At 39.5% G+C, this 27,439-nt stretch overlaps 1 protein-coding gene across 1 annotated transcript in view; it reads left to right on the plus strand.

The window, feature by feature from the left end:
* The window catches only part of LOC126273153 (fanconi-associated nuclease 1-like), a 160,815-nt gene that overhangs the window by 129,803 nt on the left and 3,573 nt on the right, over positions 1–27,439 (plus strand). Inside the window, exons 12-14 of the mRNA XM_049976610.1 lie at positions 2,829–3,124; positions 4,465–4,587; positions 23,568–23,679. Of these exons, the coding sequence (XP_049832567.1) occupies positions 2,829–3,124; positions 4,465–4,587; positions 23,568–23,679 (531 nt within the window). The remainder of the gene's footprint in view (positions 1–2,828; positions 3,125–4,464; positions 4,588–23,567; positions 23,680–27,439) is intronic.

Here is a 27,439-nt window from a genome sequence, read left to right on the forward strand (position 1 = left end):
AAACATCAACCGTGTGATACCAAGCTTGCACTTTTCTCACATGACACACTGAAAGCTTTGCATCAAGGCAGTCAGGTAGTGCTGTATTTCTTGATTTCCAAAAGGTATTAGACTCAGTACCACGTCTACACCTATTGTCAGAAGTACGATTATATAGGGTATCTAGTGTAATTTGTGACTGGATTGAGGACTTTTTGGTAGGAGTACACAGCATGTTATCTTGGATGGAGTGTCATTGTCAGATGTAGAAGTGACTTCGGGTGTGCCTGAGGGAAGTGTGTTATGACCCTTGCTGTTAATGTTGTATATAAATGATCTTGCAGACAATATTAATAGTAAAATCAGCCTTTTTGCAGGTGATGCAGTTATCTATAATGAAGTACTATCTGCAAGAAGCTGCATAATATTCAGACAGTTCTTGATAAGATTTCCATCTGGTGCAGAGATTGGCGCTTGCTTTAAATGTTCAGAAATGTAAAATTTTGCACTTCACAAAACGAAAAAATGTAGCATCCTATGACTATAATATCAATGAGTCACTGTTGGAATTGGCCAACTCATACAAATACCTGGGTGTAACACTTCCTAGGGATATCAAATGCAATGATCATGTAAGTTCAGTTGTGGGTAAAGCAGGTGGTAGACTTCTATTTACTGGTAGAATGCTGGAGAAGTGCAATCAGTCTACAAGGGAGATTTCTTAGAAATCACTTGTGCGACTCATTCTAGAATATTGCTCAAGTGTGTTGGACGTGTACCAGATAGGACTAACAGGGGATAAGGAACGTATACAGTGAAGGGCAACACAAATGTCACAAGTTTGTTTAATCTGAAGGAAACTGTCATGGAGAAAGCCTTTTAACAAAGATTCAAGAACCAGCTTTAAATGATTACTCTAGGAATATGCTGCAACCCCCTATGTATCATTCACATAGGGAGTGTGAGGAGATTAGAATAGTTACTGCAAGCACATAGGCATTCAAATAATCATTCCTTATATGCTACTTACATGAATGGAACAGGAAGAAACACTAATAATTGGTAAAAAGGGACATACCCTCTACGATGCATCTTATGGTGGTTTTCAGAGAGTGGATGTAGATGTAACACCCACCTCATTTCTGTTTTTCCATCTATGTATTTAGCTGCATCTTTAATGAGTTGCACAACTCCACAAAGGAGGGTGTGAGCCATATAGCAGGCAGTGTAGACAGCCGGTCAGGCAGCAGGAGTGTTCCTTGGGGGATGGGCCAATTTCTAGGAATGGCTGCCCAAGCAGAGGGCAGTGATCTGTCCTCTGTTCAGCGGGTAGAACATGCCAGCCACAATACAGTGTCCAATGTGGCACCAGACAGGCGTGCATGCGACCCAAGGTCTTTAAAACTGCAGTCCTCGTCCTTTACGGCTGGGGGCTCTTTCAAAAATCACAGTTTGAGGAACAGTGTTGTGCATCTGACAAACGTAAAACAATAACAATAATTTATAAGCCAGTATCTCTGCTCAATGAACAGCGTGTTGGTGTGTTTTTCAGTGACTGGCTCTCCAGGAAGCCATACTGGGTGAAAGATAATTATCATGCTGCTTTCACATGTGAAAGTTATGTGCCAGTTATTGTTAAAGTTTTTTCTTTCTCCTGTTAACATATGGTGTCATCTGTACACTAGTCCACATGGACAATGGATTCTCTCTCATAACGTGCAAAGGCAGCTCATTGGTGACTTATCATTGGGGGACTAAATAAACTATCTACTCGGTGGGGTAGCGGATGCGGTCTCTTAATATTCCATTGGTTAATCATGGACCATTTCTTCCCATTATTGGAGGAAGCTTTGCACAGTCATTTTGTAGGAACTCTAGGGCAGAGAGAAAAAGTAAAAATTTTAGAAGGCACTTGATTACAGTACATAGACGAAGATACTTGTTTGGGGGATGCGGAAGAAGACACTTGGTTTTGAAACATCGAAGAGAACTGTAGCCTTGCATTTCAGGAATCGGCTCATCGCTCCATGGTTAATGAGTTGTTGCTACCAGCAGGCTGCAGCAGATGCAGGTCTTGTCACTCTGAGTCATCAGTTCTGGTTAGGATACCATGCAACATGCTTCATGGGGCTGGGAGTGGATGTAGCATAGGGATGGAGTGTGCTGTAAACCATGTTTTGTTTCAGGCTACTTTTGAACAAAGTGGTGTTGGTGAACTGAGATTGCTCACATGAAGCAGCACACGTACTAAGCAATACTGGTCTGATAAAGTTCACACAGTTTCATCATCCAACACATGTTAAAGACTTCTAGTAATGTACAACTGTACAGTTTAAAAAATAGTGACCATTTTAAGTTTAGGAAAAGTTGTATGGGATGGCCAAAGGTTCAGTTTCTAGGGATTAGGAAGGATTTTTTATTGGCCAAGACTACTGGTCATTGCACACTTGACCGAGCGAGGTGGCGCAGTGGTTAGCACACTGGACTCGCACTCGGGAGGACGACAGTTCAATCCCGTCTCCAGCCATTCTGATATAGGTTTTCTGTGATTTCCCTAAATCGTTTCAGGCAAATGCCGGGATGGTTCCTTTGAAAGGGCACGGCCGATTTCCTTCCCAATCCTTCCCTAACCCGAGCTTGCGCTCCGTCTCTAATGACCTCGTTATCAATGGGACGTTAAACACCAACCACCACACCTGAGAGTAACTTTCTGTATATAGATTTTCAGTGTCAGTTTGACCAAAGTATCAGGACTACACCAAAGTGATTTACTATGATTAATTTTAGGTGCATCTTCAACAAAACTGTGTATAAAAAATATTATATTTAACATTTGTTTACTGTTTCAGGTCTTCATTGTGAAGGTAGTGTGGTCACTTCACTGTTTGCACTATTATTTTGGGACATTCTTTATGACACACCAGTACCGGACGCATTCCTGTCACCATATCAGACAGCTCCACTCGACCTTGGAACTGAATACTTCTACAGTAGTCGTCAGGATTTTGTGGAACGCCGGTTAGCTGACATTAGAACATGGGATCAACCACATTTGCAGCGTTTTGTAGGGGAACGCTACGAAGAACATCGAGACAAACTGTGTCTTGTTAGCTGGAATTATTTCTGCAGTGTGAATAAGTTGACGGTTTGTATTGTAAAATGGCATGTTACCTACTTTTTATTATAAAAAATCGTATTTTGAAACTGGCATACATTTATTTGATATTTATGAACTTGCCCACACTAGCATATGGTTTGTAATGTCTTCATGGAAACTAAATTATCTGCTTATCAGTGCTGTTGGTACCTTCTCTTATAATTTAATAAATTACCAGTGAAATCAACCACTAGCAAATGATACTAGGTAAAACAACACTTCACTGTAGGTTCTGCACATGATCATTAAGAAACATGCTTTGCTGAATGATTTCATTTTTAAAATTTGTCAGTGAATAGTGATCTGTCGTGTGCCTTCCCTACAGCAATGCTTTTGTGATGAACTAATGCTAGATAGGTGAACATGTATGGAGTAATCCTCAACTTATGGATTATTGAATCAGAATAGCTCGCAAGCTGTCTTACACACCTTCTCTCTTCCCACTCCACACCTTCTGTCACACACATCCAGAAACAATATACTGATTCATAACATAGTATATAAATATGATAAGATCTAATCTGCTTTAACGCGTCCACTACACAATTCAATGCAGTTACGATTGTGAGAGTGTGAGAGACACATGGCAAATTTCTTTTAGTCTCCTCTCCTGTTCAGTATATTTCCATAACATACAAAGAGAGAGGAAATATTGAAGTAACAGATCAGAGTTGGAAACAAAGTATAAAATCCTGTTTGATGGCAATATCATTACAGGTAGAACACTAAAAGCATTAGAAAGATTAGGATAGAAAAATCAATTGCGGCTTTGTTGAAGATACAGTCCCAGTATATGTGTGAATTGGTATACATAGCTCTAAATCTGGGTAACCAAATGAATATTTAAACTACTCTCACTGAATGAGTCCAGGTTCTTAAATACTGATTTAACTTACTTGGAGTCACATGGTCTACTCAAATTCTCTTTCTTTTTTCTACAGCTCATGATTAAGACAATTTTGTGAGCAAGGCTTGAAATAAGAGTACATTTTTTGGCATGTTTAAAATGGGTAAGAGATACCTGTCTGTTTTTATTTTTGGCTGATGTAACTTGAGTTTACTTGAACTCTCGTCACCCGATCACTATCAATATTGTTGCAAAGCTCAGGCTGCAGATCTCAGTAAGACTTCCCCTTACTTTCTTCAGTTCAGATGTGTGTGTATTTCAAATAACTGCATAGTAAGCTATTTATGGAGGTGACAATATGAACAATGTGTTTTTGCAATATCTAACAGGAGTACCATCGCTCCTTCACAATACACTAAACAATTAACTCTGCTAGAAGACTGTACAGTATGTAATTTGATCCATTGATTAACTGTTACAGGGACTTGTGAGATGCATGGGAGGACAACTGCTGGCAGTTGTATGTGAACGACTGGTGAAAAACTTTCACAGCTGTCGCCGGGGCTTCCCTGATCTTGTTCTGTGGATGCCAGCTTCTGGAAAGGTAAGCTTGAATGAAATGACCGGTTGCTTCCCCCAGTGTTTATGCAATGAAGAAAAATACAATTAAGTGAGTTAAGCATGGCCCACAGAAATCCACGAATAGCATTTTATTTGTTGCAGAATACTACAGGGAAGTATCCACCAGTTAATAACTTCTGAACTTGAACCAACAGTCATTCTTCCCTTGCACCACTGTGATTGGAGCAGGAAAAGGGTAACAGTGGTATATGAAATTCTCTCCACCACCCACCATAGGATGACTTGCAGAGCAAAGATTTAAATGTAGAATTATAGGAGGAGAACTAATATTCTTCAATTTTCATTCTTATAATTTTGATTTTTGGTGTGTGCAGGGAGACAAAACAACAGTGCCCACATAAAAACTGAGTTTATAGCGCTCCCTATGATTCTAACAAAGCCAGCCATTATTCTTAAAGAGTGGTAGGAGACCCTTTTCTAGTTCCTTATCAGACACAGGGATTAGTGACCCGAATATTTTGTGTCTTTTGACCTCAAATGCTTTGAATTGGAAGATTAATTATGGTGTGGTTTCGGTCCACATTGTTTACACTGAGGAACTTCCTTCTCTATACCCATTATCTGCAGGTGTTTTTTAAAGTTCCCATATTCAATCATGAGTCCTAACATTGTTTTTGGATTTTAGTCCAATATTCTGCATGCTGCCTACTGATCCAGGTATGGAGTTTTGATTTTACGATCACTTTAGTGATGGTTAGAACAGGCTCCAGTCAAACAAATGGAGTCGTCACTCCTGTCCTGTCCTGTCCTGTCTGGCCCATCAGCTTTTTCATTTTCACTAATTTCTGAGTGACTTGAGATCCACTGCAGGTTTACCATGTTGCTTTCCCCTATCCTCACAAGGGCTTCATCGCATTTTGCAGCAATCTTTGAGCTCATTGCATGTGTTCATGGAGATTTCAGAGCTGCTTGGCTGTGCCTGAATGACTGTTGATGCTACAATACTTCTAGCACCTACACAGATTCTCCTCTGTGCACACTGTGATAGCTAATATCTCCAGTTGGACTACCATGGCCAGCTTCCCAAGAGAGATTGCTCTGTCTTGTGTAAGCCGTACCCCATGTACCCCTTCCCCACATTCATCTGATTTTGACCCATCAGTAAACCACACTGTCTCCTGAACAGAATCATGGTTAATTTGTCACTGCTCCGTACTTCCAATTGTTACCTGAAAGGTTTATTGGAACAGCTGGAAGTTATTGTATGGTAAGCCAGCATATACCTGACCATTCCTATATTTACCACATAATTATATTGTTGTGGAGTTCTGGCTATCGTAAAGATTCCCAGTTATTTCCTGTTTTTGACCTGTACGCCTTACTGCTGTCTCCATTGTAACCCAAATGTATAATGGGGGATGTCTAGCATTATCTCCATCCCAGCAGATTGTGTGCTGCTAATTTCGCCTGCTATGGCTAAGCAGGGCAGTCTGTGCACCTTCCCAAGCATCTGAGCAGCCACCTTTTGTTCTACTTTATTCCACCTCACTATAGCCCCATAAATTATCACAGGTCTTATTACAGTACTTACTCTTGGATTATAATTTTTATCACAAGGCCTTCTAGTGCACATAAGACCACCTTTCACCTTCTACATCTACATCCACATCTACATCTACACCCATACTCCACAACCCACCTGACGGTGTGTGGCGGAGGGTACCTTGAGTGCCTCTGTCGGTTCTCCCTTCTATTCCAGTCTCGTATAGTTCATGGAAAGAAGGATTGTCGGTATGCCTCTGTTTGGGCTCTAATCTCTCTGATTTTATCCTCATGGTCTCTTCGCGAGATATACGTAGGAGGGAGCAATATACTGCTTGACTCCTCAGTGAAGGTATGTTCTCGAAACTTCAACAAAAGCCCGTTCCGAGCTACTGAGCATCTCTTCTGCAGAGTCTTCCACTGGAGTTTATCTGTCATCTCCGTAACGCTTTCGCGATTACTAAATGATCCTGCAACAAAGCGCGCTGCTCTCCGTTGGATCTTCTCTATCTCTTCTATCAACCCTATCTGGTATGGATCCCACACTACTGAGCAGTATTCAAGCAGTGGGCGAACATGCGTATGTAACCTACTTCCTTTATTTTCGGATTGCATTTCCTTAGGATTCTTCCAATGAATTTCAGTCTGGCATCTGCTTTACCGACGATCAACTTTATATGATCATTCCATTTTAAATCATTCCTAATGCGTACTCCCAGATAATTTATGTAATTAACTGCTTCCAGTTGCTGGCCTGCTATATTGTAGCTAAATGATAAGGGATCTATCTTTCTATGTATTCGCAGCACATTACACTTATCTACATTGAGATTCAATTGCCATTCCCTGCACCATGCATCAATTCACTGCAGATCCTCCTGCATTTCAGTACAATTTTCCATTGTTACAACCTCTCGATATACCACAGCATCATCCGCAGAAAGCCTCAGTGAACTTCCGATATCATCCACAAGGCCATTTATGTATATTGTGAATAGCAACGGTCCTACGACACTCCACTGCGGCACACCTGAAATCACTCTTACTTCGGAAGACTTCTCTCCATTGAGAATGACATGTTGCGTTCTGTTATCTAGGAACTCTTCAATCCAATCACATGATTGGTCTGGTAGTCCATATGCTCTTACTTTGTTCATTAAACGACTGTGTGGAACTGTATCGAATGCCTTCCAGAAGTCAAGAAAAACGGCATCTACCTGGTAACCCGTGTCTGTGGCCCTCTGAATCTCGTGGTCGAATAGCGCGAGCTGGGTTTCACAAGATCGCCGTCTTCGAAACCCATGCTGATCGTACAGAGTAGATTTCTAGTCTCCAGAAAAGTCATTATACTCGAACATAATACGTGTTCCAAAATTCTACAACTGATCGACGTTAGAGATACAGGTCTATAGTTCTGCACATCTGTTCGACTTCCCTTCTTGAAAACAGGGATGACCTGTGCCTTTTTCCAATCCTTTGGAATGCTACGCTCGTCTAGACACCTATGGTACACCGCTGCAAGAAGGGGGGCAAGTTCCTTCACGTACTCTGTGTAAAATCAAACTGGTATCCCATCAGGTCCAGTGGCCTTTCCTCTTTTGAGCGATTTTGTTTCCCTATCCCTCTGTCATCTATTTCGATATCTACAATTTTGTCATCTGTCCGACAATCTAGAGAAGGAACTACAGTGCAGTCTTCCTCTGTGAAACAGCTTTGGAAAAAGACCTTGGAGCATATATTCTTTATGTGAAGGGTCCATGATAGTTTCACATACAGTATTACCCCTAGGTATTTCACTACCCTTTCTACTGGTAGAATTTCATCAAAGAACATGTCCTGGGTATGCTTCGTTATGAACAGTAGTAAAACGGTTTTCCTGGGACTGAACCTTAGATCCTGTTTCCTACACCAGTTTTACAATGTTCAGAGGGCATTGTGCCATTGTTCTGACTACTTGCAAATTTGCTGAGTATTACTGAGAGTAAATCATCTGAATATCCTTGGCAAAAGTAGCCTTTAGTATTTAACTATTCAATGAGTTCATTCACCATTAGGTTCCACAATAGTGAGAACAAAACCTCTCCTGGCGGACAGCCTTCAGTACATTTTGATGGCTTTTACCTTTCGTCTGCTCAACATGGTGTTAATCCATGCCATGTTCTTCTGCAGCTCTAATCAAGGATTTGAAGGTCATATTGCTGAAAGCCCCCTCAGTATTCAGGAAGAGGCAGAGAGCAGTTTCCTGATGATGTAGAACTTTTTCAGTCTTCCGAACAAATTTCACATGATTTACCTTATTTTCCATAATGTGCACATTAATCGGTTGTTCTAATGTCTTAAAGAGAAAAGAGGACGTACTATTTGGTCTCATATCCACAGCCTTGATCAGTTCTCCCTGGCCTACGAATGAAAACAACCTTCACAGTCCTCCAAGCCCTAGGAATGACTCCTGCTGTTAGGTTGACTTTGAACAGTCTTCACGGGATTAACGTGTCTCCTCGTTGCAGCAGAGCCAGAAAGATTTTGTCTGTACTAAGTGACTTGAATGGTTGAAATGTTTCCAGTGTCCATTGGATTTATTTTAAATCAGCACATTCTGTGGTAGATTCCCATTTGTTGTTTTGGTTTCCTGTAAACCAGTACCTCAAGGGACTGAATCTTGGTCTATGTTATTTGCCAGAGTGCAGTGAGAGAAGTGAGTCTTGAGGAGCACATCCAGCATTCCTGTTTGTGCACTTCTTGAGGACCAGGCAGTTTTCTAAGTACGAGGTCATAATGGCAGATGTCACTTCATCTGCTATTTCCTCTACATCCACTGGATATCTTGTCAAAGTTTTCCCTTCAGATAAACTCAGGTTCAGGCCCTCCTGTCTGTTTTCCTAGGATTCCTATATGCCATGGTCTGTTGAACATCAATTTCAAGCCCAAACTTTACATGTGGTCAGTTAAAGATGACACTGTCGTAACATGCCATTTTTTGGTGCAACTACCTGTTAAGATGAACCAAAAACTTACATCAAGTACTTCTTCTTGTCTTTTGTTCCCTACCACTGTTCAAAATCTTTAAATTGCTCTCCAATTGGCATTCAAGTATGTACTCACCTCTGCTGTTAGTGTCACTGCTTCCCCACTCCAAGTTATGGGTATTGGCACGACAACCAACAGTTGTTAATTTACCTGTGAGCAGCTGTCTATTGTCTCTTCACTCCCTTGGAAGGTGGAGTGCTGTCATTGTATAGACACTAAGATGAAACCGATACAAATTCCCCCAAGCGTCCTTCCTCTTGCAGTTTATCCTGTTGGTCACCAACTTATAAGCCCCTGGAACAAAAGTCAACTGTCAGCATGAATAAATTCGTGACATAAACACATGCTCAGTTTTTTAGGAAAAAAGGATATGAGTCCATTTACCTTCAGTTCCTCCTGAATCAAGACGATAACCACTTTATGTCTTGCCAGAAGATGAATCAAGGCTGCAGTTTCCCCATAATGTGTTACCAACTTGCTTCTGTGGTCTCTTCCGATGTCCTTAATTACCCTTGACAGTATCATGTGAGAACCCTAAATGCAGTTTCAGGTGTTACTGTCACATTGTTCTTGTGATTCCTTACTGACTTCCACCACAAGAGATTGATCATCAGATATAACCTTCTGGTTGATTACTCTCAATCCCGTTTGGATCTGTAAGATCTTTGGAGAAACAGCCTTAAGAAGGTTTGGCAGCCAAATTGATATCTTTGTGTTCTTGAAGAGTTCAGCAATTCCTCCAAAGGGGATATCTGGGCTCCATCTCCTTAAGCCAATCAACCGTTCCCATCCTCTCACAAACAAAGATGGAGTACCTTTGTCCAGATAGGCCCTCCTGAATTTAGGATCTAGACTTGTGCCCCCCCCCCCCCCCCTTTCCAAGAAAGCCATCTGAACTAGCTCCTCCTGCTGCTGCAAGGTGATGTCGATTAGTGGATATTCCTGGTGGATAACAGCAATCTTAAATAACTGGACTGCAGTAATACAGGTCTCTTTCTCTATTTCTTGCCTTGGCTTTTACAAGATCTGATTGTCCTGCAAAGAGGGAGTTCTAGACACTTCCCCCGTTCTCTTGTTCCCTGTCTTTAAATTGGAAACATTCTGTATATCCCCTCCACTTTGACATGTGTTTTTTTTTGCCAGTTTTTGAAATCCTATTTTTGTACTAAAACTCTGTAAAATTTTTCAGTTTGACCACAAGTCTATAGAAACTGGTATAAGTAACTGGCAATCCCTTCCTACTCAAGACTGTGCAAGCTAATACTTTTCTGGATTACCATAATGAATCAGCAGCAGTATTTCCTCCTACCTGTTTTCAGTGAATCTGTCATTCATATTTTCCCTCAAAGCAATTCCTGTAGTACATTATATTCCTTAGAAGCTGCAATCAGACAGCCTGTGATTGTAAGTAGACGTACAGGCAGCTAATGTACTGGAAATAAGTCCCGGGATGCCTTAATGGTGCACTTATTAGCAAACGCAGTAAAACAGTTCCAGTTAAATAGTCTGAAATGATTCATCTCAAAAAGTTAACAAAATTTGAGAGCATGATAAAATTGACTATTACAGAAAGACACACTCGGACTCTTTCCTATAGTGGTATTGGCGTGCAGCCAAAATTCTCGTATATTCCTTGAAACTTCATAGCTATTTATATATCGTCAGTAGCTTAACAATGTTCATTTGTTAACTAGTTTGCTGTATAGTTATATTGTCATCTCAAAGCTCTGATGACATGTAGGCTCCTCCTAGTAATTGTTGTGGCAAAAGAGTGGACTTTCTCATCTGATATTTAATGAAGATAATTATGAATTTTGTGCATGAATGTATGTGGTTCCCCCAGGTACTGATCACCAAGCAAGATTCATTCTCATGCTTCCTACTTCTTCTCACTCTTATGATTCACTACTGCACCATATGGTCCATCCATTACTGATGCCTGCATAGGAAACAGTACCTCACTCAGTGCTGTTGTGTCTTGCAGTGCTGCTTAAGGAAGTGAATTACTTTTGCTAGCTGCAGCATCCCAATAAAGTAAAAGCTAGAAAAAATAAACTGCTGTACAAAGTCAGAGAGCTTCACAAGGTCTTATGTTTGTGATCTTTTCATTCCCTCCATTTATATATAGGAAGCCATTCAATCCTTTCTTTTCTTTTTGTTCTCTGATAAGATCTCTCCTCTGAGCCCCACACAAGAATTTATACTTGGCCTGCTCCAACTGCTCAGTAACGTTTTCCACTTCTTGAACTGGTCTATCGCCTGATCCAGTTGCAAAAATGACTTCCACCAGTTCCAACTCTGATGCTTACATTTTTTAGGCCTCTTCAGATCCTTCAGTTTTTTTATTGTTTTCTGTATTTGCCAGTTTGGTCCCACGAGAACTGGTGATATATCGGGTCAACACCATTGAAGCCTCCCACTGTGTGAGTCTAATCACTCAGGGAGGTCACCTGGTATCCCTGAGGCTCTGTTCAAGACGCACCTTCCCACGTGCCATGTACCTCTCGGCAGAGATCACATTGTACCTTGTGTTGGGTACCCAGGGATTTGGGGGTGGACAGTGGGAATGAATGTGGGAAGAAATGAGGCCTTGTTCATCCATTGAGACGTTCTGACGAGCTCCTGCCAGTAGCTGCACTACAGCTGGTACAGCCCTCAGCTTCACAAGAACACGCAACCCTCTCTGCCCGCACAGTCAGTGTTATGATAAGGTGGTGTTCCCTGGAGAGATTCTTATAATTACCGTCTTCGAAAACACTTTGTATGTAAGATTAATTGATGATTGATTAAATTAAGTCACACAGCCAAACTACAAATACTCTATTTTATAGCCAATTGCTGGTGTAATCGTGTAATCACAGATTTGTAAAACTGAAACTTTCCAGAATGTAGTAATAGCTCAGTTGCACATGTATGGAGGAGATAATCAGCTGTGGTCTTTGACTACTGGTCCTCACACATAAGAGTCCACTGCATCAGTTACAGTACCAGCTTGCTGAGTTGCATTTTTCAGGCTACTCAAAATTGCTGGTGGCCTATACGTCGTATCTTCCGAGTTCACATAAAAGCATGGTATGTGATCCAGTGTACCTTTCTAGAGTAATATTTGAAAAAAACCAACTCAAATGTCTGTTCACAAATTTTTATTACAAAACTCTGCTAGTTGACAGCAATAATGGCTGAAAAAAACCTCTCAGCTATGCCAGAACATCAGCATTATACCAAATACAGCTCCATAGTTAAATTATTTAGTAATTTTGATGATTATATAATTTTATTATTTTTCTCATCAGTTTTGTACAGCTGCCCAAAGTACTCCTCATCCAGCATTTTTTGCAAAGCACATGAACACATGTTGGAAATTCTTACTAAAAGTTTTGTTTTTATGTATTGCATGTGACTATTGTTTCTCATCAAAGACATATTATTAAACCCAGCTAAGGATTCAATGAAAGTCCGAAGACACTTTTGTTGCAACTCTCCTCACTAGTCTATTGTTGAATTCAGTTTTTTACTCTTACAGCAGAATAGGCTTCAACATTAAATATACAATTAATAAAGAACCGTTAAAGAGAATTTCTTAAAATTTAATTCCACTTCTCGTAGAAACATTATAAAAAATCGGTGCCAATAAAGGTTATTTAAAATAGTTCTGCTATCTTGTAAAATAGGTGTTTTAGTAGCTAATCATAAATCTTATTTTTGAGAATATCAGAGGGCAAGGACCAAACATGTATTGGAAGTGTATTAAAAATATTTAAGCATGTTAGTGTATATAAGTTTGTGGTCTTTGTCAGTCAGTGTCTCAGTATATTGAAGTTGTCTCTAGTATATTCTCTTTAGTACTGAACACATGTAACTTGCTTTTGACATAAAGCAGTGCCGCATAGATATAAGGGGTTAACAACAGTCAGTATCTTGAGCTTCATAAAGAGGGATTGCTCGTGCTCGTAAGGTTTCAATTTGCTCATTATTGTGATAACTTTCTTTTTAATTTTCAGAATTTCACTAACATGTCTCCATGTCAGTATGCTGTTGGAAATGTGTAACTGAAATTGGCCAAAAGATGCCTCCTTAATATGTTCATTAGTGACTGTGTTCTTCAGTTTCCATGCTTGCAGATATGACTAAAATCCCAGAATTAGTTCATGTGTTTTAGCAGGATTACGAAAAGGAACTAATTAGAAGAAACCCACTTCATTGCTAATTGTAATTTTTTCGTGTTGCCTGTTGCAATTCTGTGGTGTGTGTGTGTGCTGCATATTCAGCAGTGCCCTGTCATCTTCATAACACGCTACTGAATTAGTTCCTACAGGATAAGATAATTATCAATAGTAATGACGAACAAGAATGGACCAAGGACTGAGCCCTATGGCACTCTGTCCAAGCTTCCCTCAATGAAAAGTATCTGTTTTTAACTCAGAAGAACTGTCCCTTGTTACTTAAATAGTACTTATGCTATGTTGTATATGCTGTAAAATTCCTGTTTTGCTAGTAGTGTGTTAAGGGGTATACAGTCAAAGACTTTGCTGAGATCACATAGTATAATAGAGCTTAGATCGTTATTTTCATATACATTTAGCATACGGTTAACTACTTCAGTGACAGCAGTGGTAGTACAAGGTCTGTTCAACAAATTTTGGAGCTTTGGCCACAAAGGTTTTTTATGCTTACCTTTTGCTTATTGTGCATGGTCTCCTTTGAAATACTCTCCTCCACAATTGATACACTGCTTCCAATGCCATATCCCCCTCTTGCTGGATCACGCGAAGTGCCATCTGCGGATTTTCTTGTATCTTGTCTATCGTTGCAAATCTTTGTTCTTTCAATAGGGTTTCCAATATTGGAAATTAAAAAAAAAAGTCTGGGGCCAGATTTGGCGAGCACAGAGGATGACACAGCACAGTGATTTTGTTTCTTTGTGTAATAGTCATGCACCAACAGGGATGAATGTCTGGATGCATTATTGTAATGCAAGAGCCTTGAATTGTCTCACCACATTTCAAGCTGTTTCCTTTTCACATTTTCCCGCAGGCATCGCAACACGTCGTGATAGTGCAATCGATTAACTGTTTTGTCTCTGTGTAACAAATTCACGATGAGCTAATGACCTTTTTTTGGTCTTGGACAATCTTTTACAGAACATTGTGAAGATTGAGCCTTTGTCTCAACGTCATAACTGTAGACCCACATCTCATCACCAGTTATGATTCTCTGAAGGAATATCTTGTTCCCATTTGTGCAGTCCAAAAGCTCTTCACAGATTTTAAGGCGAAGGTCTTTGTGGAATAGACCGTGAGCCATGGGACGAACTTGGTGGTAACATGATGAATTCCAAGATGCTGTGTCAGGATTTCATGACATGATTCAACTGAAATGTCTTGGACAGTCAGTCTTCAATTGGCAAGCACCATTTCATTGAGGTTCCTGACATAAGTGTTGTCAGTAGACGTCGAAGGGCGTTCCTGAACGAGCATCATCTTTAACTTCCATCTGGCCATTTTTAACGGTGTGAACTAATCATAACATCAAGTATGGCTTAAGCACTCACCATTCTGTAAAGATTTTCTTGAGTTGCACGTAAAATTTAATGCAGACACGTTGCTCCTCTATATCTGCCATCTCAGATGACACAGTGCTCTACTCAATACAGCACTGAACAATAAGTAACAGACATAAAATGATGAAACTTCCCGGGAGTTACACATTAAACACAGGCATGTGCAGGGGTGCTAACCACATTTCACTCCAACACATCATCAGTGTAAAACTACGAATGTTCCGGGATTTTTTCAACAGACCTCTCATATTTTACCAATCTTGGAATCCAAACTGTCTGTTGGAGAGGAAATCATGCTTTTCAAAATAGCTACTTAGCAGATTGTACATGAATGATAGTTTTGGGCCAAAAGCTTATGTAGTTTTTTTAAAGATTGTCATTGCTTTAGCAGTTTTATGTGGATCAGATTCTAAATATATATTAAAAATTAAATCATGAGGTTGATAGATAAGATGTATTGTTTTTTCTGTTTTAGTTAAATAAATTGAGAACCAATAAGACTCCGTACTTCTGAAATGAGAGAACCTTGACACAGCTTTTATGATCTCCTTGAAAATGACGACATTCCAGTGGAAGGCATCCCACCTGTGTTGCTCGGCACCAAGCAGGTCTAATGTAGATGTCCCATTTTTCTTGATTTTGTTTTTCATATCACTCGCAGGTTAGGAAGGAATCATTTACTCATTCTGAGTCCCCTACTGCATCTTGTGTTAAGCTTTGGGAATTTTCTTGATTGACACTTCCTTACAGCTTCACGTTGCTGGGAGCACCTTCTGTGCAATGTTCACAAGCAAGTTTTTTATACAGGGTCAATTTGTTGTATATATTTAAAAAAAGCTCTGAAAGTAGTGTCACTTAGCTTAGGGTCGTGTTTACAAGGATTTTATATAGATTTGCAGTTTGATGATCCCTGATTGTTATCTATTTTTTCAGAATGATTGTTCATTTCAGATCATTTGCACAGTTGTTATCTACTTGATTGTGAAACATCATACCTGTTTTTATCTGAAAATGTATCTGCTTTTGTGAATTTTGTTGGCCTTTTTTCAGCTAAAGTCCTACCTTTGTGCGACACTTCCTTGTGCTCAGATGATTTATTTCTTTTGTCTTGCGTCTCTTCACTTCATTTTTGCTTTGATTGTAGTTCCCAGTTTTCATTCTTGAGTGCACCAATGTCTCTTCCTAAGGCATGGACTATGAACTGCAAGTGTGAAACTTGTTCATTTCACTTTTTTACTTCAGTGTTACAATTCTCATAAACTCCATTTTTGTGTGAATAACTGTAACTTTTTCTTGTACGACAATTATGCAATTGAATAATAGTGTGAAAGTCTTCATATCTGTGTCACTAGTTCAACTTACATCCAGTCTGCTTACTGTACTCAAGTCTTGGTCTCCCCTACAATATTTATGCTATAAAATTTCTTCCATTACCAAATTAAATGTTCGTTGATCCCTCCGGATGTGTCCTATCATCATGTCCTTTCTTTCAACCAAATTGTGCCATGAAGTGCTTTTCTCTCCAATTCAGTTTAATACCTCGTCATTAGTTACTATTTTCCCATCTAATCTTCTGCATTTTTCCACAAAATACTGCTTCAAGGTTTCTTTTCTGTTCTTGCCATTACTGTTTATTGTTCTCACGTAAGGCCAGGTTCCATACAAATTCATTATGAAAATTGTTATAATACCTAAATTTGGATTCACTCATAATGTATTTCTCTTTTTCACAGTCTTTTCTTGTTATTTCCAGTTTATGTTTTGTGAGGGAAGATCGGAAAGTAACACACAATAATTTTATTACCAAAAAGTTTAATAGGTAGCAAAACAAAAAAATATCAGAAATGAACCTTCATATTTTCCTACTTTTCTACATAGTCACCAACTTTCTCGACACATTTCTCCTAGTGTGGTACCAGTATCAAAATGCCCTGTTTGTAGATGTCCATTTGGTTCGAGTATAGCCATCTGCGGACTGCTCATTTCACTACCACATCTTTTGCAAAGTGTTAGCCAGCCAAGAATGTCTTCATGGGACCAAATAGATGAAAGACTGTCTGGATTGTATGGTGGATGCTGGTGGTATTCTTGTGAACAGCAGCAACAACATGGGGGCAAGCATTGTCATGAAGTTTAACACCATCAGCGTTAACATTGTGGCGTTTGACACAAAGGACACAATGCAACTTAACCAAAATTTTAATGTAGGCTGCAGCATTCACAATGATACCATTTCTGCAAGTCCACCATGAACATCCCAGAACACTGTCACAAACATTTTCCTAGTAGGTTGAGTTTTCTTTTTTTGCCCCCTTCCAGCATGTTTCTATTTCGCAGAGGCCTGCTTGGTTTCGGGCTTGCAGTTGTACACCCACAACTTATCACCAGAGGTGGTCCCTTTCAGAAAGTTGTGACCATCTGTGGCATAATGTGTTAAGTGATCCAAGCTTGTCATCATTCGTTGGCCCTTGTGGTTGTCTGTTTGGTTCTTAGGCACCCAGTGAGCACTAACTTAACAACAACAATAATAATAATAATAATAATAATAATAATAATAATAATATTTATTCAACATCGAATATTCAAATACAATCCCTAGAAATAATACAGTTTCAGGACATCATACAGACTATTCTTCTGAATACGTCAGTTTATAAATTACAAACTAAAGATTTGTTTGTATTAATAAATTTTACATTTTGATGGATTTTATGTCTGATAGTATACAATCACGATATTACAAATACTGTTTTTATCAACATTATATTAGTTGTAGGTTACTTAAAACTATAGGCTTGACATACTTATGAAGCACTTTTCATACAGATATAATACTCGTCTAGGGAATAAAAAGGGTTTTCAATTAGAATTCTTTTTAGCTGATCTTTTAATTTGTTAGTAGGAAGGGTTGTGAGACTTTTTGGTAGGGCATTGGCTAGCTTCAGCCCAGCATGAAGTGCATTTTTTTTTCATATAAAGATGTTCTGTGGCTATTTACATGGTATCTGAACTTTTGCCTTGTATCATATTGGTGCAGGTCACAGTTGAAATTTGGATTTATTGTTTTCACAAGCAATATAACTTTCAATATGTACACACCTATAATGGTAAGCACACCTAATTTTGGGTACAGATTCCGACATGATTCTCGAGGTTTGGCACCACAAATAATTCTGATAACTTTTTTCTGTAGTCTTAATAATGTACTTAGGTTGGGTTGAGTTGTTGCACCCCGTATTTCTACAGCATAGTTTAAGTTTGATGAGAATAGGGCATGATAAGCAGTTTTTAGTAGACACATGTCCTTACAATATTTGCTAATCATATTTATAGTAAACACATTCTTCGACAGCTTACATGCTAAGGAATCAATATGCATGTCCCATTTGAGGCTGTCCTGGATTGTAATTCCCAAGAACTTTGTCCATTTTTCCTTTTTTACAATGGCATTTCCTATAGATAATTTCATGTCAAATTCTATTTGTTCCCTTGTCTTAAATTCCATCATCGCAGTCTTTGAAGCACTTACATTTAGATGGCTTTCATGACAATACTTGACTATTTCATTAGTTACACTGTTGCACTGTACCTCCAGACTCTCATAGTCTTTGTGTTTACACACTATTGATGTGTCATCTGCATACAAAATTTTTGTACAGTTAGGAGAACAATACTGTATATCAATAACATAAATCAAGAAAAGAAGGGGTCCCAAGACACAACCTTGAGGCACTCCATATTTGATATCTGTAATTTTAGATTTGTAACACCCACTGTTTGTTTTAAGCAAGACAAATTGTTTTCTATTGCTCATCTACGATTTTACTAGCTTATAGCCACTTCCTCTGATACCCAGGTTCCACAGCTTGTCAAGTAATATGGTGATGTTGACACAATCAAAAGCTTTTTCAAGATCAAGGAACACTCCAGTTACATACTCCTTGTTCTCTATGGCAGTTATTATTTTGTCTATTAATTGTGCTGCTGCTACTGATGTTGACTTGTTTTTCATAAAGCCAACTCTGATTTTCAAATATTAAATTGTGTTGACTCAGGAATGTCATTAGTCTAATATAAATAACTTTCTCAACTACCTTAGAAAATGCAGGTAAGATTGAGATGGGGCGGTAGTTCTCAATTTTAGATTTATCACCTTTCATGTGAATCGGGGTTACTTGTGCTGTCTTTAGACTATCTGGAAAACAACCTGATGCAATTACATCATTTACTGCTATGGCCATGGCATCAGATATGTTGTCTATACATCTTTTCAGTGTACTGATAGACAATCCATCATAGCCTGCTGATTTTGTATTTTTTAATGACATTACTATGTTTTTGACTGCCTTGTTTTTGGTTGGGGCCAAGTATATGCTTTGTTTGATTGGAATGCCCCTATATCTATGCTGAAGATTCTTAATATGGTCATTGACAGATTTTCCAACAGAAGAAAAGTACTCATTAAAAACATTTGCAATCTGACATGGACATTTCATGATATGCCCTTTATGGTTTATAGTAAAATCACTTGTTGATCTGTCCTTACAATTCCTAAAGCTATTTATTACTTTCCAAACAGCTAAACCTGTGTTAGTAGAGTTTCTTAACATTGTGGCTACATATTTACTTTTAGTTTCTAGCAGAAGATCTTTATAGTAATCCTTATAGTTATTAAATTCTACCTTTAATCTATTATTATTATTATTATTATTATTATTATTTATCATTGCATGTTGGAAAAGTCTAAGTTTCTCTCTTGCTGTTTTTACTTCATGATTTATCCAGTTTTTTTATCTTTTTGCAGTCATTTACTGTAAAGGTCATTTCTGGACATGAGACATTGAAGCAATAATATAAAAATCTGATGAAAACTCCCTGAAAGTAATGCTTTTTTTTCACCCCATTGTAAGCTTTTTAACAAACTGTTGAAATCTTTAACATTTTCGTTATTGGTCATTCTTTTTGTCACATATTGTTTCTCTTTTGTATTGACATGAATATTTTCAGCTTCTATCAATACCTGTACTGCGTGGTGGTCAGAAATGGCAAGCTTCAGAACTGATGCACTGCATGTAAAGTGGGACATGTTAGTTATAATGTTGTCAATGCATGATTTTACACTATTGACCTCTCTAGTGGGCTCGTTTATCAGAAATGTCAAGTTAAATTTAGCTAGTATTAGCATTAGTTTTTTAGATACAGAGTCATTGGACAGCAAGTCAATGTTTATATCTCCAGTTAGTATTATGTTAACCCAGCCATTTTTATTGCAATGTTTATTGTCAATGTCAACAAGCAGGTCATTGAGAACATCAAAGAAGCTATCTAGGCTACCAGATGGAGGTCTGTATAGGCCTATAATAATTAAGTTCTCTTTCCCCCACTTATAATTAATTGCTGATAATTCTATTACACTCTCAATGCTGAAAGCACTTACATCTATTACACTATAATTACTACCACTGGCTGCAAAGATAGCTACCCCACCACCAAGTTTCTCTTTTCTGCTGAAGGCAGAGCAAAAGTTCATGGAAAGTGACTTACATACACTAATTAGCTCATCTGTGTACCAGTGTTCACTTATAACTAAAACATCAGGGTTATCAATTGCTGCAATGGTATCCAGCTCGTTGTGGTTATTGTCAAGACTTTGAAAGTTCTGCTGAATTAATTTGAAAGTGAGTTTGGATTGTTGAACGCTTGATGGACGTGTCACCCTACCTAAAAAAGAAATATCAGTTGACAGAGTGGGTTTGGTATTTTTCACTATCCATTTATTCAAGTTGGTCTGTTTCCATGTACTGGGAGCCTGGGAAGAATCAGCTTTACCTGGTGTTTTCAGCAGCCATTTGTCCAATGTCGTCTGTCTATACCCATTCCTGCAGTCTTCTTGTGTTGTGGAGCACTCAGTCTTCGAATGTGTGTGTTTTGAGTACACGTTGTTCCTAGCATTTACGATGATTTCACAAATAATGGACACTAAGTGACTTTTTCCACGCCGATTGAGGTGAAGGCCGTGAGTGGTGTAGAGATCTCTACGAAAATGTTGCAGTTAACCATTTGTACATTTGCGTAACGGTTGCAAATTCCTGCATATTGACTGTTTGTATATGCTACTGCCCTGTTTACACACAAGAATTGAGGCAAGTCATACCCGTGTGGAATATCGAGAACAATGACGTTTGAGTCATTTAGATGGTTTAGGGCAGATTTTAGGGCATTAACAGCATGCAAACTATTGTTGTGTGTGACGTCATTTGCACCACCACATATTACAATGAAGTCTTCCTTCATTGTCTTTCGAGAGATACTGTTTACAGTTGAAAGCACTTGGTCAAGACGAGTGCCAAGTTTAATAAAACCTGAAGCATTTACTTCACTGTTTACGCTTTTTATTTCGTGTGCAAGGCCTCTAAGTTGACTATCACCCATTAAACATATGTTTATTCTTCTTGCTGCATTTGTGGTGTTAGTTAAATTAACTGTCATCTTGAATGTTGAATTTACCTTGCTTCTGTTTACGAGTGACGGTTTTGGCTGGCGAGGTTTCACATTTTGCTTAATAACAGGCTTTTCTTTCAGATGGTGCACGATTTGATCTTTTGTAGATAGGCCTACCGCAGGCAGGAGAATTTATTACTAAAGACTACGAAGTGATTGCGCTATGGTTAGTGTTACCGGTACACCCAGAAAATGTTGGAAAACTTGAAATGGCGACGGAATCTTCGGTCACTGTGTACATTTTATTTCTGTCGAATTCACTTACGCCGTGCTCGGCGGTTTTTAGTTTTCTATGATCATTTTCAAGACATTTGAGTCTGTCAGCTAACACTTTGTTTTCTGCCAAGGATCTGCGCACAATTTCTTGCAACGAATTAATAGTTTCAACTAGTTTTGCTTTTGGATTTCACATGTTACACACTTACATTTTGATCTGGATGAGTTTTCAAACTTTACAACATTTCAATGTGTTATGAACAATATCATACAATGTACTTTAGGAAATGTTGAACTGCTGTGATACAGTTTGCAGTTGCACATGCCAGTTATTCAAAATTGCTGCCTCAGTGGCTCCAACATGCTGCGGAGTTGCAGCTGTTACCGGCTGCCCAGAGCATGGCAAATCCCTAATGTTCACATGGTCCTCTTCGAAGAATGCACATCACCTGTAGACATTGCTACTATCCAGTTGTCCCCATACGTGCCATGCAGGTCCCTGTGAATTTCACTTGGTTTACGTCCTCTGGCCCACAAGTAGTGAACTACAATTCGCTGCTCGTCACAAGTTGATTGTGTGTGTGCCATTTTTGTTTTGTAGTTCAGGCTTCTCTCGCTAGAGCTCCACAGAAAAACAAAATACCCTCTGTAGCACAAACAATATCATCATTGAATTTCAAGATTCCAGCTGCAATACTAGGGGAGAAACAAAAGTTATTGTGCATCACTTTCTGAACCTCCCCCGTATATCCCTTTACTTTTGCTGTTGTCAGTTATTTTGCTTCTCAAGTAGCAAAACTTACACACTAGTTTCAGTGTTGTATATCCAAATCAAATTCTCTCACAAATATACGAAATTTCCTGTGTGTTATTTTATAAGGTGAAAAAATTATTAATTTTTAATTATTATTTAATTTAATTATTAATCACATTTATTTGCTATTTGTTTTACTAATTATTTAGTTTGCAAAAATAAGTAATTAGTGAAATCAGTGCCAAGTAAGTGTTTTTTTTTTCCATGTAATAAAGTTTCACCAAGTACCCAAAATCAACAGATATTATTAATTTGAAACTTCATTTCATACTTGATGAATAAGTGTGATGTAATTTCTTACCATTCAGAGATTTTTCTATTAACTGTCTCCTTGAAAATGAATTGGCTATATGAAAGGAATGCCATTCCTTAATAACTGGTAATATTTATGTAGTATATCTAAAAACAAAGATGATGTGACTTACCAAACAAAAGTGCTGGGAGGTCGATAGACACACAAACAAACTCAAAATACACACAAAATTCTAGCTGTCCCATGCACCCTCCCACCACCACCTACTCCAGTTCTGTAACCCGGAAGGTGTACACGATCAAAGACAGAGCCACGTGTGAAAGCACCCACGTGATTTACCAACTGACCTGCCTACACTGTGAAGCCTTCTATGTGGGAATGACAGGCAACAAACTGTCCATTTGCATGAGCAGACACAGGCAGACAGTGTTTGTTGGTAATGAGGATCACCCTGTGGCTTAACATGCCTTGGTGCACGGCCAGCACATCTTGGCACAGTATTACAACATCCGGGTTATCTGGATACTTCCCACTAACACCAACCTATCCGAACTCCGGAGACGGGAACTTGCCCTTCAGTATAGCCTCTCTTCTCGATATCCGCCAGGCCTGAACCTCCGCTAATTTCAAGTTGCTGCCGCTCATACCTCACCTGTCTTTCAACAACTTCTTTGCCTCTGTACTTCCACCTCGACTGACATCTCTGCCCAAACTCTTTACCTTTACAAATGTCTGCTTGTGTCTGTGTATGTGTGGATGGATATGTGTGTGTGTGTGTGTGTGTGTGTGTGTGTGAATGTACACCTGTCCTTTTTTCCCCCTAAGGTAAGTCTTTCCACTCCCGGGATTGGAATGACTCCTTACCCTCTCCCTTAAAACCCACATCCTTTCGTCTTTCCCTCTCCTTCCCTCGTTCCTGAAGAAGCAACCGTTGGTTGCTAAATCTAGAATTTGGTGTGTATGTTTGTGTGTCTATCGACGTGCCAGCACTTTTGTTTGGTAAGTCACATCATCTTTGTTTTTAGATATATTTTTCCCAATGTTTCGCTCTATTATATTTATGTAGTATTGTATTTCTTTTTGATGCAGTGCAAGATAGTGGAAGTGAAAGGCCCCAATGACCGTCTGTCTCCAGACCAGGAGGTCTGGCTGGATTTTCTTTTCCGTGCTGGTGCTGATGTAGAGATCTGTCATGTAGAAAGTGAGTAAACTTCAGTTTTATTACAGGTTGGACATACTGTTACTGTTGATAGTTTAGGTGTGAGGTGTGTAACACAAAGAGTGAGTGTGAACTTACAGTATTAAGAGGAGATGATCACAAAATGCTACTAAAATTTGCCAAATAAACACCAACTCAAAATATGCCATAAATAGTACGATAATGCAGATAAAATTGGGGGGATCAAAGTCACTTTGAGAACAAGGAAAGCAAATGAATGTTACAGAAAATATGGTGGTATGGCTTGGTAGGGAAAAAAAGTGTCTTTGGCCTACTTTACGAGTACGTGCAATCTAAATCAGGGTACTAGGCTGATTGGTGTGAGGTGAGTATATTTGTCATTGTACCATCTCATCTAGAATATCGTGGTGGATGAGTCAGCTCTCAGTATTAATTGTTGTGTAAACATACATATTTATTCAACTAATATTGTCTTAGGTCAGGCGGTACATGTATAGTCATTGACAAGTGTCAGCTTTGTCTCCATAACTCTGTGCAAAGAGAAAATAAAAGAATTTTACAATAACGAGATCAAAGCAGTAGCAAATTTTTGTAACTATTTTTGTCCGTAAACACAGCTGCTTTATTTTACAGCTGAAGCATTCCTATGTAAGATTTACTGGCAGCTTATTCTGCTCTGTCCTTTGTGCAAAAGCAGTCATCCAGAGAAAAAGAAGGGGAAAAAAACCTGAAATGTAATTAAGTAGCAACACATATGGGAACTCTAGATTATTCTTTATCTTAAGTAGAAATGGTTTGGTCAGCTACAAAATTATATCAATGAAAGTTGACTTCGAAAGAAATCTAATGGAAAAAGATTCTAAGGCAGATATGCTGAAGACCTGAAAACAGGAACTATAGATATTTTGTAAAACTGTGATGTGAAAAATGTGTGGTATGCAAAGTAGCGGTGGTGATATGAAATTTGATAAAAGTATTCACTTTCATGGCCATTGCTTGTAGATGATGAAATTCATACTGTTGTTCACTCAGTTTTTTCACTGAGAATGCTGTGTTAGTCTGCATGAACTTATGTATCCTTCCTGAATAACATTGGAGTGGTGCTAGCCTAAACAGTTATATTTTTATTAAAATGCTGACGGTGTGAATGCAAACTCCCTTAAAAATTACCACTATTAAGATTCAATCAATGCCTAGTAAGTCAGTCACTTTCATCTTCATGTACCAGTCTGGCCAACAGCTTGCAGTCAAACTCTCCTTCGTTACTTCTGAATTCCCTAATGATTTCTTAAATGGAATGTCCCAGGTTTCGAGCTCCAACTACTGTTAATTCTCATCGTGCAGCCATTATCATGCTGGAAATGTTTTCAAATGAATCACACGAGTACAAATGACAGCTCCACCAATGCACCGCTCTTTTATACCTTGAATTCACAATACTAGCACCATTTGTATATGCACATATCGCTATCCCACGGCTTTTGTCACCTTAGTGTAATTCCATTATCTCCACGCAGTACAAGGCATCTCTCAATCATAGTTCATTATAGGACAATTGAAACACTTTTAACATAACATTCTGATCACTAATTTTTGTTATGTTACACCCTTCGGAAATAATTCTGGACAACAGTCATACTGGTACTGTTTGTTGACATCTCTGGGTGTTAGTTCCCATCATATGAAAAACATGGTTGCTAGGTATTGTCCTTCTCTTCACTTTCTTTAGCATGTACCATTGGCTGTAAAATACATAGTTGTTGTTCTTTTATTCTCATTTATGCTTTAGTCCACTCATCCATCCTCCTCTTTCCCAGATGAGCCTTACACAAACTAGGAACAGGTGAAGTACCTCAGTGGTTAAAGTAAGAGTTTATGTTCTCATTAATGATGATGTAAATAAAATAGAAAGAAACTTCCACATGGGAAAAATATATTAAAAACAAAGATTCCAAGACTTACCAAGCGGGAAAGCGCCGGCAGACAGGCACATGAACAAAACACACAAACACACACACAGAATTACGAGCTTTTGCAACTGGCAGTTGCTTCGTCAGGAAAGAGGGAAGGAGAGGGAAAAATGAAAGGATGTGGGTTTTAGGGAGAGGGTAAGGAGTCATTCCAATCCCGAGAGCGGAAAGACTTCCCTTAGGGGAAAAAAAGGACAGGTGTACACACACACACACACACACACACACACACACACACACACACACACACACACACACACACACACATATCCATCCGCACATACACAGACACAAGCAGACATATTTAAAGGCAAAGAGTAAGGGCAGAGATGTCAGTCGAGGCGGAAGTACAGAGGCAAAGTAGTTGTTGAAAGACAGGTGAGGTATGAGCGGAGGTTGAGGCCTGGCGGATATCGAGAAGAGAGGATATACTGAAGGGCGAGTTCCCATCTCCGGAGTTCGGATAGGTTGGTGTTGGTGGGAAGTATCCACATAACTCGGACGGTGTAACACTGTGCCAAGATGTGCTGGCCGTGCATCAAGGCATGTTTAGCCACAGGGTGATCCTCATTACCAACAAACACTGTCTGCCTGTGTCCATTCATGCGAATGGAAAGTTTGTTACTGGTCATTCCCACATAGAAAGCTTCACAGTGTAGGCAGCTCAGTTGGTAAATCACGTGGGTGCTTTCACATGTGGCTCTCCCTTTGATCGTGTACACCTTCCGGGTTACAGGACTGGAGTAGGTGGTGGTGGGAGGGTGCATAGGACAGGTTTTACACCGGGGGCGGTTGCAAGGGTAGGAGCCAGAGGGTAGGGGAGGTGGTTTGGGGATTTCATAGGGATGAACCAAGAGGTTACGAAGGTTAGGTGGACGGCGGAAAGACACTCTTGGTGGAGTGGGGAGGATATCATGAAGGATGGATCTCATTTCGGGGCAGGATTTTAGGAAGTCGTATCCCTGCTGGAGAGCCACATTCAAGGTCTGATCCAGTCCCGGGAAGTATTCTGTTACAAGTGGGGCACTTTTGGGGTTCTTCTGTGAGAGGTTCTGGGTTTGAGGGGATGAGGAAGTGGCTCTGGTTATCTGCTTCTGTACCAGGTTGGGAGGGTAGTTGCGGGATGCGAAAGCTGTTTTCAGGTTGTTGGTGTAATGGTCGAGGGATTCAGGACTGGAGCAGATTCGTTTGCCACGAAGGCCTAGGCTGTAGGGAAGGGACCGTTTGATATGGAATGGGTGGCAGCTGTCATAATGGAGGTACTGTTGCTTGTTGGTGGGTTTGATGTGGACGGATGTGTGCAGCTGGCCATTGGACAGATGGAGGTCAACGTCTAGGAAAGTGGCATGGGATTTGGAGTAGGACCAGGTGAATCTGATGGAACCAAAGGAGTTGAGGTTGGAGAGGAAATTCTGGAGTTGTTCTTCACTGTGAGTCCAGATCATGAAAATGTCATCAATAAATCTGTACCAAACTTTGGGTTGGCAGGCTTGGGTAACCAAGAAGGCTTCCTCTAAGCGACCCATAAATAGGTTGGCATACGAGGGGGCCATCCTGGTACCCATGGCTGTTCCCTTTAATTGTTGGTATGTCTGGCCTTCAAAAGTGAAGAAGTTGTGGGTCAGGATGAAGCTGGCTAAGGTGACGAGGAAAGAGGTTTTAGGTAGGGTGGCAGGTGATCGGCGTGAAAGGAAGTGCTCCATTGCAGCGAGGCCCTGGACGTGCGGGATATTTGTGTATAGGGAAGTGGCATCAATGGTTACAAGGATGGTTTCCGGGGGTAACAGACTGGGTACGGATTCCAGGCGTTC

The sequence above is a fragment of the Schistocerca gregaria genome, chromosome 5, assembly GCF_023897955.1.
Source record: "Schistocerca gregaria isolate iqSchGreg1 chromosome 5, iqSchGreg1.2, whole genome shotgun sequence".
Classification (NCBI taxonomy): Eukaryota; Metazoa; Arthropoda; class Insecta; order Orthoptera; family Acrididae; genus Schistocerca; species Schistocerca gregaria.